The 13392-nt window shown below is 38.6% G+C and overlaps 2 protein-coding genes across 3 annotated transcripts; both read left to right on the top strand.

Annotated features, from left to right (window-relative positions):
- The first annotated feature begins 237 nt into the window (after nt 1-237).
- On the top strand, nt 238-13329 carry LOC115051406 (uncharacterized). Its single transcript, XM_029514798.1, has 21 exons — nt 238-386; nt 678-755; nt 2744-2857; nt 2943-3014; nt 3158-3232; nt 3499-3650; nt 3761-3876; nt 3959-4142; nt 4804-4849; nt 6437-6559; nt 6736-6795; nt 7224-7375; nt 7486-7601; nt 9180-9235; nt 9527-9604; nt 11598-11711; nt 11797-11868; nt 12012-12086; nt 12353-12504; nt 12615-12730; nt 12815-13329. The coding sequence occupies exons 1-21, from the start codon at nt 329-331 to the stop codon at nt 13002-13004; spliced, it is 2199 nt and encodes a 732-aa protein (XP_029370658.1). The 5' UTR covers nt 238-328; the 3' UTR covers nt 13005-13329.
- Nucleotides 4157-8680, top strand: LOC115051066 (C-type lectin domain family 4 member E-like). Of its 2 annotated transcripts, none has more exons than XM_029514341.1 (8): nt 4157-5282; nt 5495-5570; nt 6437-6559; nt 6736-6795; nt 6883-6957; nt 7224-7375; nt 7486-7601; nt 7686-8680. In XM_029514341.1, the coding sequence occupies exons 2-8, from the start codon at nt 5543-5545 to the stop codon at nt 7873-7875; spliced, it is 744 nt and encodes a 247-aa protein (XP_029370201.1). In that variant the 5' UTR covers nt 4157-5282; nt 5495-5542; the 3' UTR covers nt 7876-8680. The 2 variants fall into 2 exon arrangements, with proteins under 2 accessions (XP_029370201.1, XP_029370202.1); XM_029514342.1 differs by having other exon boundaries at nt 6886-6957.
- Nucleotides 13330-13392: the final 63 nt, after the last annotated feature.

The raw sequence follows: 13392 nt of genomic DNA on the forward strand, positions 1-13392 counted from the left end.
ATACTGCTGGTTTCATTAATAACACATAATGGTTAGTGAATTCATTCATTAGTCATAATATATCATTTGTATTAACATTAAATGTAGTTGGGCATAAAACGCAGCGTTGACTTATGAAATGTGTCAATATAGAAGTATAAAGGAGAGTAATTGAGGAAGTGAAACATTTAAGTGTTAAAAGGTCGAGATGAAAGTCTGACTTTGGGGAACAAGATGGTTTTTAATCCCTCCCCGCTGTGGAGGATGACCCAACAGACCTGAACAGTATCTGAACTGCGTGCTGTAAAAACTGAGTTTAGTTTCCTCCTAAACCGGCTGGTGGTGAAAAATGACTGAAGCTGATGTAGTGTACTCTGATATCAAGTTTGGGAAGGGAAAGACCAATGGTGAGTTCTTCATTCTCATATATCTTTGGAGAAATACAACAATCTAAAAAAAGAGATTTAAACACACTGGAAGTTGATGTTTCCAAAAACCTGTGAACTGATCACTGTGATGGTCTTTTCAGAAACCTCCGACTTCACTCTCACATCTTTGAGAAACCAACCCCAAGTTCCTGAAACTGTTTTTTCTTTTCACTGAATTTTAGAATTAATTCTTAAACACGCAGTTTACAGCAATCGGCTCATTGTTGCAACACGTCCAACAATGATTTGGCTTTGTGTGTTTTCTTGCAGAGATCACTTCCTCATCGGCTGACACCACATATTCTGAAGTCAAGATCTCAAAGACCAAAGACCCTGCAGTGCTGCCTGGTGGGTAAAAAACATGGCAGTTGTGTGGTCAGACGGTTTGCTTCCATGATCAACAGAAAATCAGTTAGCAACTAATTTAATTCAGAAATACTCATTTCATCTACTTTTTAAGGACAACTTCTTCCATGTGATCGTTATTTGGTTCTCTGAATCCTTAACAGGAGTTAACTTATACGTTTAGTCCTGTAAAAGGTGAAGATAAATCTTTATGCTCTTGATTGTTAATCTGACAAACACGCCACATCGGAGAAGTTCTGATATTTTGTCGAAAAATAATCAGCAGACGACATTTAAATGAACACAAATAAACTTTTTATGGCACTATTGTGGTATATCACATACTTTATGGCTTCAGATTGTCAAGTTATTATCACGTTCAAAAAACATTTTTTTTCTAAGGGATAATAAAATCTTCCTTGAAACTATTTTTTTCCTCCTGTAACTTTAATGGACTTAAACACATGTTATGTTTTGTTCTATAAATATTTACTAGGATTTAGTTCAGGTGAGTGAGATGATCAACTCTATTAGCAAGATTTTAAATGTCATTGAGAGGTGAATAATTTGTTCACCATATTGTGTATTTCAGGTGTATTAACAGCTGTGAGATCTGTAAAAAATGTTGAGGTGGAATATGAGCAGCATTGATACAGTAGATCTATGAATGAAAACAGACAAAAACTTTACAGGTAAAATACGACACACAAACACATTTAAGCAAATACACACATCTGTCACATCTTCGACCCACAAAAAACAAAACTAAACAGAAGGGGTTCTTCAGCAGCGGGTGGGGAATGTTACTGTAAAAGAGGCTAAAGGGAAGTTTGGAAAGAAACAAATTCAGGAACCAACTGTAGTTCTCTGTTTATATTTTATCCCTTTTCTTTTTTTTGTTGTTGTTGTTGTCCCTTGGAGTGAAAACAGCAGCTCACTTCACATCCACATTGTTCCCACATCATGTTACTGTGATGAGTAAAACTGCTTTTACTGAAACAAACGAGATAAAATGATGTTGGAGAATTTAGGTTGACGGCAAAATTAGTGATCAGATGTCGGTGCCGCTCCACTTTGTTATGTTGTTGCTTTAGTTGGTCATTTTTAAGGCTGGTTGCATTATTGTGTGTAAATGTTGACATTATTACGGCCTGCTGCTTTTGATCTGCACATGTGCGATAAAAAAGCTGACTGGAAACATGTTTAGCATAAAAAACTCAGCTGTCAGCATATTAAGTGAATGCAGCTAAAACGAAGGTCTGCTCTCCTACGAATGTCCTGCAGTTCTTCCTCATTATGAACGGTTTGAATGTTCACGTTTTGTTGATCCCCCTCTCACTGGCCAACTTCAGCAGGAAACTGGTTGTCACTGAAGTTTTGGGAGGTGTGTCACATTTCTCTCCCTTCTACCTGCCAACATATATTCATTTGGAATACATTTTTGTAATTTTGCATATAAAAGCTGTCCACCGCTGATTTCCACACCGTATTGCTCATTGGTCTTTCTTTGACATTGTAATAAATTACTGATTCAGTGTAACTTCACAGGGCCTTCCTGGTTATATTGTCTGAAACATTAGTGTTGTTTTAAAGACATGTTGATTCTACGTTCTGATGATTTTGGTGTTTCCTTGACCGTTGTTCCATCTATATTCAAGAAGTAGCTTTCTGTACGACACAATACAGCTCAACTCATAACATCATTCATCAGTTCCCAAGCAGTCATCATAATCTCATCAGAGGAGGGTTTAAATCAGGACTGGATTCCTTTTATCTGGGTGTTCCTGATAAAAGGATAAATGAGAATAAATGGTCGAGCCAAGAAGAATGACAGCTAAAGTATCACCGTGGGACAACCTGACAGCTGGATGGTGGAGGCTCTGAGCAGGAACCATTCAAACATTTTTCTCTCTCTTTCTGGCCCATTTTCTGTGTCCTATCAGACAATAAAGACACTTACATTCATATAAACGGTCTCTGCTGTCCGGCAGCTTTCCACCAACCAGCGGTGCCAAAGAAACGGTCCAATGTGACGTCACAGACGGTGGCCTTGCTGATTATCTGCGCCCTCCTGGCAGCTGCCATCATCTCTCTTGGTGTTACCTGTGAGTTTGTACAGTATTCTGATTTAAATTGACTCTGATCAAGAACTTATATTTTCTTTTTTTTTCTTTTTTTTTTTTAAATCAGTCAATACGAACACTCAAACTATTCAACTTCTGCGAAAGCTGCAAGATGAAGCCATGAAAAAAAACCTGACAGGTAAGTTTATCAGTCTTTGTTCTTCATTCATTCTGAAATTAATCTAATTTTGCATTCTATATTTTTGTTTCCTGACATTTGTTTCAAATGTGTTGAAGCTACTAACAAATGAAGAAACTAAATGTTTTTCTCCTCTTTCACAGCAGACAGACTCTGCGGAACAGAACCAAACAACACGCTGACGCTGATGTGCCCAAAAGATCCTGAAGTCAAAAGAAGTAAGTTGTAGTGACGGACTCCTCCATGGAGCTGCTGCTGTTTGTTCATCAGAAGATGTTCCAGCCAAATCTGTTCTCAGACAAACTTCACAAAGTCCATCAGGTCTGAAGGCTGTGATGTTTCTTTTGTCACTTTCACCTGTGACTCTTCATTCACCTTCAGCTGCTCTCAGATTCAGACTCTTCACCTTTAAAGCTGCTGCTCTTTCCAAATCAGCAGTGATTTCTTCCCCCTGACTGAAGTCTTTGCTGTAATCTCTTTAAAGATGAGACCTATCCGAGGTGTGAAGAAGGCTGGGAGCATAACGGAGGAAAGTGTTATCTGTTCTCCACCAATGGTTCACCCTGGGAAAAGAGCAGGGATGAATGCAAACAGCAGGGAGGAGACCTGGTGAAGATAGACAGCAGAGAGGAGCAGGTAGAAAACACTGCAGCAGGTCCTTCTTCTCACGTTTGATCACGTCTTTGTGTTTCATCGGAGCAAAGGAAAATCTGACAGAGGAAATCTCTTCAACATTTCCTCTTCAGGGTTTCCTGGCAGAAAGACTGAGAATAAAACATCAAGGATTTTTCTGGATCGGACTGACTGACTCAAAGAATGAGAGTGACTGGTTGTGGGTGGACGGCTCTCCACTGGACAAAAGGTTTGTTGTGGAACATTTTGTCCATTTCCCGTTCAAAAGTGAGTTTTTATTGATCCAGTTGCTTCTTTTCTTCATCTCTTAGTTGGACATTTTGGCGCAGTGGTGAGCCAAACAACTGGAAAGGGAAAGATCCTGATGGAGAGAACTGTGTGGCGATGGGGGAGACAGGAAAAATTATAGAAAGTTGGAATGATGACTCCTGTAAAACAGAATACAAACGTATTTGTGAGAAAGAAGAAGAAGTTGGACTGTATACGATTACATGTGTCTGAAATCCAGCTCAGCTCCAGTCCTGAGTTAATGTGAAATGTATCTGTGTCATCATGCTATTGTTGGTAAAACTAATGTCAAAACAACAGATGAGCTTTCAAACATTCACACGTTCCCCACACAGACAGAAAAAATGGACCGTACTCAGAAAATATTATACTAAATGAAAGTCAAGTCCGCTCTCTTTGTTTGTGACCTGAAAGCTTCAAGTGTCACATGAATCATTTATATATTCAACCACGATTAACTAGTTCACATCGAACTATCTTCATTTGGACATTTTCAAAGCAGGTTTAAGGTGAAAACAGCCCGTCAGACTTTAAAACACAGTAATTAAAGGAAAAGGTTGAGTGTAACAGACGGTGCTCAGCAGTAATAATAACAATATAAATAATATAACTCATCAGCAAGACTTTTACTGAGCTAATTAATAAAGGCTACAGACTTTTTCCTATAGACTTCAATACATCTGACTTCTTTTTAAACCCAGTGGAGTCGCCCCCTGATGGTCATCAGAGAGGATGCAGCCACTTCAGTATTGGCTTCACTTTCCAAACCCAGAGTCCATTTACTTTAAATACACAATCCATGATGTTCATGAGCAGTTGAGTTGTGTCTTTCCTAAAACTCTGTGTGCGTTCTTGCTAAACTGTCCAGATGCCGCAAAGACCTCATGGTGTTTATCTTCACGCCAAAGTCACAAGTGTGCAAAAGCTGAATTTCCTTCTGGATAAATAAAGTATATATGTATCTCTCTATTTAGAAGTGATTTCTGAGGCTTGTTCAAGAAACTGGACTTTTCTGACTCCACAGCAACACAACTACCAAGTTTGAAGTTTGTCTCATTATATTTGGATTAAATTGTTCATGTTTAAAAAAATCAAAATGGACAGATGTCTCCACTGTTACAGAACCTGATTTTTTTTTATTACTATCAATATAATAATGTTAACAGTCCAAAAGTTAATCAAACCTGGTTATTTGGTTTTGGGGAACTAAATGATCCGCCCAATCTTTGCGATGAACAGGAAGTTGTGTCTTACACAAAGCTTTTCATATCAGAAGAAGTGAATGCGGTGCTGTGTGCTGTTGTGCATTTAAAATCGCAGAAACAACAGGATGGACAAACTAAACTGGTGAGTCTTAAATATGATGTTTATCTTTTGTATGTTGCTGTAAATTGGAGTTCTCTCGCACAAGAATTTCCTTCAAAATGAATAAATTTTGAATTTATAAACTAGTTCCTAACATGTTGTTTCAACACCAACTGTCGTGTCGACTTCTAATTATTTATCATGGAGCTTTTGTAAAATTAGTGACAGGAACTCAATGCTGCTTTTTGATTCAGAGAAAGTTTCCTCATCGACTGAAATCGGGCTCCTGAAGTCTCAGCAGAATGAATCTTCCACGGCACAAACCCGAGGGTAAAAACCAGTGATGTGATGGTTAATCAACGAGATGTCACATTTACAGGAGAGTGAAAACAGTTCAGTCCAGGATCAAACACTACAACGCAGCTGAAAGGCAACAAAGGAACGTCAGAAGAGAGACGTCAGATCTTTGAGGGAAACTGTGACAAGCTGAAGTCCAAGAGGAGACTTCAGTTTGTTCCTGAAATAACTCAAGTAAAAGCTGAATTTCTTTGGGACTGGAGAAGAAAACCACTGTGAGCATATATGGGGCTGATGAGACGACCATATGCAGGAAGGTTTTGTGTCACTATGGATGACAAAATAGTTGTGTTCATATATTTATAGCTGATGTCAGTGTGAAATTATGACTGCTATAGTTTCAAGAAGTTACCCAATGTCACAGTGATAGTACTTCGTACTATCTGGCTGTTCCAGTGAAGTATTTTGAAAATACATTTTTAATTATAGCAACAATAAGAAGGTGACGTTTTCTGAAGTTTGTAAGAAAATACTTGTTTTGTTTTTTTTCAAAGGAAGTGAACTTTGAAGTTTACATCTTTTGGAGATTATCTTGTGCAAAAGATTACTGTGACAGTTTCAACCAGGAAGTTAATTTGGTATTTAATCTAGATAAACCTCACTGGTCCTGAAGGACATTTGTGTGTTTTGCCACAATCTACATTTTTATACAAGAAGTGTTTTTGAAAACATAAAAAAAAGAAAAAGAAAAATACAGGTTGTACAAAACATAACAAAAGTAACAGAAATAAGAGAAGAAGAGAAAAAGAACATATAGAGAAGTGTACGTGTCAGATACAGGAGCAGTTTTCATTATACCTGTCTGTGCATCACTTCCCTTCCACGTCTCTCTTCAACAGATGAAGCTGCTGCCTCCCAACAGCCAAATTCAGCCAAGGGGTCAAAGGTCACAGCGGAGAGAGTAGCCCTGCTGGTTCTGTCTGCTGTCGTGGTCGCTGCCGCCATCGTCATTTACCGCGTCTGTGAGTTTCTGCCATCTAGTTTACGTTTAGGTTTCCTTTTGTTACAGTCAAGTGTTCCGTTTAAATGATCAGCAGCAGCAGCAGCCTCACAGTTTGATGATTCATCCAAAATCCAGACAGTCTTCATCGTCCATTACTGACTGCTGACTGTGACTGAACACTTTCTTTGTAACCAGCTTCAGATCATTTCCAAACCAACAAAGAACTCCAAGAACTGAGAGACAAGTTTGAAGAAGGTGAGTGAATGAAGAACTCAAAATAATCGCACAGCTGTTCCAGGTCACTTTAAGGTGCAAACTAAATGTTTTTCTCCTCTTTCACAGCAGACAGACTCTGTGGAACAGAACCAAACAACACGCTGACGCTGATGTGCCCAAAAGATCCTGAAGTCAAAAGAAGTAAGTTGTAGTGACGGACTCCTCCATGGAGCTGCTGCTGTTTGTTCATCAGAAGATGTTCCAGCCAAATCTGTTCTCAGACAAACTTCACAAAGTCCATCAGGTCTGAAGGCTGTGATGTTTCTTTTGTCACTTTCACCTGTGACTCTTCATTCACCTTCAGCTGCTCTCAGATTCAGACTCTTCACCTTTAAAGCTGCTGCTCTTTCCAAATCAGCAGTGATTTCTTCCCCCTGACTGAAGTCTTTGCTGTAATCTCTTTAAAGATGAGACCTATCCGAGGTGTGAAGAAGGCTGGGAGCATAACGGAGGAAAGTGTTATCTGTTCTCCACCAATGGTTCATCCTGGGAAAAGAGCAGGGATGAATGCAAACAGCTGGGAGGAGACCTGGTGAAGATAGACAGCAGAGAGGAGCAGGTAGAAAACACTGCAGCAGGTCCTTCTTCTCACGTTTGATCACGTCTTTGTGTTTCATCGGAGCAAAGGAAAATCTGACAGAGGAAATCTCTTCAACATTTCCTCTTCAGGGTTTCCTCATAGAAAGACTGAGAATAACACATCGAGGATTTTTCTGGATCGGACTGACAGACTCAAAGAATGAGAGTGACTGGTTGTGGGTGGACGGCTCTCCACTGGACAAAAGGTTTGTTGTGGAACATTTTGTCCATTTCCCGTTCAAAAGTGAGTTTTTGTTGATCCAGTTGCTTCTTTTCTTCTCATCTCTTAGTTGGACATTTTGGCGCAGTGGTGAGCCGGACAACTGGAAAGAGAAAGATCCTGATGGAGAGGACTGTGTGGCGATGGGGGAGACAGGAAAAATTCTAGAAAGTTGGAATGATGACTCCTGTAAAACAGAATACAAACGTATTTGTGAGAAAGAAGAAGAAGTTGGACTGTACACGATTACATGTGTCTGAAATCCAGCTCAGCTCCAGTCCTGAGTTAATGTGAAATGTATCTGTGTCATCATGCTATTGTTGGTAAAACTAATGTCAAAACAACAGATGAGCTTTCAAACATTCACACGTTCCCCACACAGACAGAAAAAATGGACCGTACTCAGAAAATATTATACTAAATGAAAGTCAAGTCTGTTTGTGACCTGAAAGCTTCAAGCGTCACATGAATCATTTATATATTCAACCACGATTAACTAATTCACATTTAACTATCATTCATTTGGACATTTTCAAAGCAGGTTTAAGGTGAAAACAGCCTGACAGAGTCAGACAAGTCGACAAAGTGACAGACTTTAAAACGCAGTAATTAAAGGAAAAGGTTGAGAGTAACAGACGGTGCTCAGCAGTAATATACAGTGATCGTACAGAATCATTCTGCTCGTCTCAATTTGTCAACAGAAAAATGTTTCAGCTCTGTTCAAATATGTACTAATTTTCATGTTGTGTTTCTATTTTGCTTGTCACATTAAAACGTTAAAAACATGTACGCATTAGAAAATATGTTTGATCCAAACATCAACAGGCTTTAATATTCTTGGGTTTATTTTTAAACCAGAAGATTTAGAGGACGACGATCTGACTGGATCCTGATTGTGTACTACAACCTGTCAGTCACACATTAGCTTCAGCCATCTATTAAATCAAACATGTCAAAAAAAAACAAAAAAACAAAACATTTTAATTTCTTCTAGGTTCAATGCTTTTATTATGTTTACTGAATATTTTATTGCTTATTGAATTTTCATCCAAGACTGTATTTCAATAAAGCTACAGCGTTCACATTAACACAGAATGATTCACTGAAAGTGCTGCCTATAGAGAATGATTAACTTCACAGGAAAGAGTTTTATTTTAGTATATTTATTGATGCCGTAAAATTTGTGACTTTGATGCTGCAGCTGCTAAAGGTGAGAGTATTTTTATTAGTTTATATACTGCTGGTTTCATTAATAACACATAATGGTTAGTGAATTCATTCATTAGTCATAATATATCATTTGTATTAACATTAAATGTAGTTGGGCATAAAACGCAGCGTTGACTTATGAAATGTGTCAATATAGAAGTATAAAGGAGAGTAATTGAGGAAGTGAAACATTTAAGTGTTAAAAGGTCGAGATGAAAGTCTGACTTTGGGGAACAAGATGGTTTTTAATCCCTCCCCGCTGTGGAGGATGACCCAACAGACCTGAACAGTATCTGAACTGCGTGCTGTAAAAACTGAGTTTAGTTTCCTCCTAAACCGGCTGGTGGTGAAAAATGACTGAAGCTGATGTAGTGTACTCTGATATCAAGTTTGGGAAGGGAAAGACCAATGGTGAGTTCTTCATTCTCATATATCTTTGGAGAAATACAACAATCTAAAAAAAGAGATTTAAACACACTGGAAGTTGATGTTTCCAAAAACCTGTGAACTGATCACTGTGATGGTCTTTTCAGAAACCTCCGACTTCACTCTCACATCTTTGAGAAACCAACCCCAAGTTTCTGAAACTGTTTTTTCTTTTCACTGAATTTTAGAATTAATTCTTAAACACGCAGTTTACAGCAATCGGCTCATTGTTGCAACACGTCCAACAACGATTTGGCTTTGTGTGTTTTCTTGCAGAGATCACTTCCTCATCGGCTGACACCACATATTCTGAAGTCAAGATCTCAAAGACCAAAGACCCTGCAGTGCTGCCTGGTGGGTAAAAAACATGGCAGTTGTGTGGTCAGACGGTTTGCTTCCATGATCAACAGAAAATCAGTTAGCAACTAATTTAATTCAGAAATACTCATTTCATCTACTTTTTAAGGACAACTTCTTCCATGTGATCGTTATTTGGTTCTCTGAATCCTTAACAGGAGTTAACTTATACGTTTAGTCCTGTAAAAGGTGAAGATAAATCTTTATGCTCTTGATTGTTAATCTGAAAAACACGCCACATCGGAGAAGTTCTGATATTTTGTCGAAAAATAATCAGCAGACGACATTTAAATGAACACAAATAAACTTTTTATGGCACTATTGTGGTATATCACATACTTTATGGCTTCAGATTGTCAAGTTATTATCACGTTCAAAAAACATTTTTTTTCTAAGGGGTTATTAAAATCTTCCTTGAAACTATTTTTTTCCTCCTGTAACTTTAATGGACTTAAACACATGTTATGTTTTGTTCTATAAATATTTACTAGGATTTAGTTCAGGTGAGTGAGATGATCAACTCTATTAGCAAGATTTTAAATGTCATTGAGAGGTGAATAATTTGTTCACCATATTGTGTATTTCAGGTGTATTAACAGCTGTGAGATCTGTAAAAAATGTTGAGGTGGAATATGAGCAGCATTGATACAGTAGATCTATGAATGAAAACAGACAAAAACTTTACAGGTAAAATACGACACACAAACACATTTAAGCAAATACACACATCTGTCACATCTTCGACCCACAAAAAACAAAACTAAACAGAAGGGGTTCTTCAGCAGCGGGTGGGGAATGTTACTGTAAAAGAGGCTAAAGGGAAGTTTGGAAAGAAACAAATTCAGGAACCAACTGTAGTTCTCTGTTTATATTTTATCCCTTTTCTTTTTTTTTGTTGTTGTTGTTGTCCCTTGGAGTGAAAACAGCAGCTCACTTCACATCCACATTGTTCCCACATCATGTTACTGTGATGAGTAAAACTGCTTTTACTGAAACAAACCAGATAAAATGATGTTGGAGAATTTAGGTTGACGGCAAAATTAGTGATCAGATGTCGGTGCCGCTCCACTTTGTTATGTTGTTGGTTTAGTTGGTCATTTTTAAGGCTGGTTGCATTATTGTGTGTAAATGTTGACATTATTACGGCCTGCTGCTTTTGATCTGCAGATGTGCGATAAAAAAGCTGACTGGAAACATGTTTAGCATAAAAAACTCAGCTGTCAGCATATTAAGTGAATGCAGCTAAAACGAAGGTCTGCTCTCCTACGAATGTCCTGCAGTTCTTCCTCATTATGAACGGTTTGAATGTTCACGTTTTGTTGATCCCCCTCTCACTGGCCAACTTCAGCAGGAAACTGGTTGTCACTGAAGTTTTGGGAGGTGTGTCACATTTCTCTCCCTTCTACCTGCCAACATATATTCATTTGGAATACATTTTTGTAATTTTGCATATAAAAGCTGTCCACCGCTGATTTCCACACCGTATTGCTCATTGGTCTTTCTTTGACATTGTAATAAATTACTGATTCAGTGTAACTTCACAGGGCCTTCCTGGTTATATTGTCTGAAACATTAGTGTTGTTTTAAAGACATGTTGATTCTACGTTCTGATGATTTTGGTGTTTCCTTGACCGTTGTTCCATCTATATTCAAGAAGTAGCTTTCTGTACGACACAATACAGCTCAACTCATAACATCATTCATCAGTTCCCAAGCAGTCATCATAATCTCATCAGAGGAGAGTTTAAATCAGGACTGGATTCCTTTTATCTGGGTGTTCCTGATAAAAGGATAAATGAGAATAAATGGTCGAGCCAAGAAGAATGACAGCTAAAGTATCACCGTGGGACAACCTGACAGCTGGATGGTGGAGGCTCTGAGCAGGAACCATTCAAACATTTTTCTCTCTCTTTCTGGCCCATTTTCTGTGTCCTATCAGACAATAAAGACACTTACATTCATATAAACGGTCTCCTCTGCTGTCCGGCAGCTTTCCACCAACCAGCGGTGCCAAAGAAACGGTCCAATGTGACGTCACAGACGGTGGCCTTGCTGATTATCTGCGCCCTCCTGGCAGCTGCCATCATCTCTCTTGGTGTTACCTGTGAGTTTGTACAGTATTCTCATTTAAATTGACTCTGATCAAGAACTTATATTTTCTTTTTTTTTCTTTTTTTTTTTTAAATCAGTCAATACGAACACTCAAACTATTCAACTTCTGCGAAAGCTGCAAGATGAAGCCATGAAAAAAAACCTGACAGGTAAGTTTATCAGTCTTTGTTCTTCATTCATTCTGAAATTAATCTAATTTTGCATTCTATATTTTTGTTTCCTGACATTTGTTTCAAATGTGTTGAAGCTACTAACAAATGAAGAAACTAAATGTTTTTCTCCTCTTTCACAGCAGACAGACTCTGCGGAACAGAACCAAACAACACGCTGACGCTGATGTGCCCAAAAGATCCTGAAGTCAAAAGAAGTAAGTTGTAGTGACGGACTCCTCCATGGAGCTGCTGCTGTTTGTTCATCAGAAGATGTTCCAGCCAAATCTGTTCTCAGACAAACTTCACAAAGTCCATCAGGTCTGAAGGCTGTGATGTTTCTTTTGTCACTTTCACCTGTGACTCTTCATTCACCTTCAGCTGCTCTCAGATTCAGACTCTTCACCTTTAAAGCTGCTGCTCTTTCCAAATCAGCAGTGATTTCTTCCCCCTGACTGAAGTCTTTGCTGTAATCTCTTTAAAGATGAGACCTATCCGAGGTGTGAAGAAGGCTGGGAGCATAACGGAGGAAAGTGTTATCTGTTCTCCACCAATGGTTCATCCTGGGAAAAGAGCAGGGATGAATGCAAACAGCTGGGAGGAGACCTGGTGAAGATAGACAGCAGAGAGGAGCAGGTAGAAAACACTGCAGCAGGTCCTTCTTCTCACGTTTGATCACGTCTTTGTGTTTCATCGGAGCAAAGGAAAGTCTGACAGAGGAAATCTCTTCAACATTTCCTCTTCAGGGTTTCCTGGCAGAAAGACTGAGAATAAAATATCAAGGATTTTTCTGGATCGGACTGACTGACTCAAAGAATGAGAGTGACTGGTTGTGGGTGGACGGCTCTCCACTGGACAAAAGGTTTGTTGTGGAACATTTTGTCCATTTCCCGTTCAAAAGTGAGTTTTTGTTGATCCAGTTGCTTCTTTTCTTCTCATCTCTTAGTTGGACATTTTGGCGCAGTGGTGAGCCGGACAACTGGAAAAAGGAAGATCCTGATGGAGAGAACTGTGTGAGGATATGGGAGATAGGAGAAAGTAACAAAAGCTGGGGTGATGGATCCTGCAAAACAGAACACAAAAGTATTTGTGAGAAAGAAGAAGAAGTTGGACTGTATACGATTACATGTGTCTGAAATCCAGCTCAGCTCCAGTCCTGAGTTAATGTGAAATGTATCTGTGTCATCATGCTATTGTTGGTAAAACTAATGTCAAAACAACAGATGAGCTTTCAAACATTCACACGTTCCCCACACAGAGAAAAATTCCTTTCATAACATTCACAACAATTGTTTCCAAAAACAAAATTCAGTTACCTGTTAAAAGTTAAATCACATCTCTTCCTTCATCATTTAGAATCTCTGCTCGTTTCCTTCCTTCACTGTAAAGTCCACTCTCTCCTGAATCATTAAATACCGATTCTGAGTGTTTATCACAATATAATAAACTTTAAATGTTTCAAGTCAATTCTAACTTTTTTCTGCTTGATTTCACTTTTTCCCCCCCTTTGGTTTTAAGTCAAAC

This window comes from Echeneis naucrates, chromosome 11, assembly GCF_900963305.1.
Source record: "Echeneis naucrates chromosome 11, fEcheNa1.1, whole genome shotgun sequence".
In the NCBI taxonomy this organism is placed as follows: Eukaryota; Metazoa; Chordata; class Actinopteri; order Carangiformes; family Echeneidae; genus Echeneis; species Echeneis naucrates.

What these genes read in the sequence shown, in the direction of transcription:
- LOC115051406 (XM_029514798.1), top strand. Translation starts at nt 329, where the DNA reads ATGACTGAAGCTGATGTAGTGTACTCTGATATCAAGTTTGGGAAGGGA. An exon ending in CATCGTCATTTACCGCGTCT is followed by an intron (nt 6,560 to 6,735) that starts GTGAGTTTCTGC and finishes CTTTGTAACCAG; the next exon opens with CTTCAGATCATTTCCAAACC. An exon ending in TGGGAAGGGAAAGACCAATG is followed by an intron (nt 9,236 to 9,526) that starts GTGAGTTCTTCA and finishes GTTTTCTTGCAG; the next exon opens with AGATCACTTCCTCATCGGCT.
- LOC115051066 (XM_029514341.1), top strand. Translation starts at nt 5,543, where the DNA reads ATGAATCTTCCACGGCACAAACCCGAGG. An exon ending in TAGACAGCAGAGAGGAGCAG is followed by an intron (nt 7,376 to 7,485) that starts GTAGAAAACACT and finishes TTTCCTCTTCAG; the next exon opens with GGTTTCCTCATAGAAAGACT. An exon ending in GGCTCTCCACTGGACAAAAG is followed by an intron (nt 7,602 to 7,685) that starts GTTTGTTGTGGA and finishes CTCATCTCTTAG; the next exon opens with TTGGACATTTTGGCGCAGTG.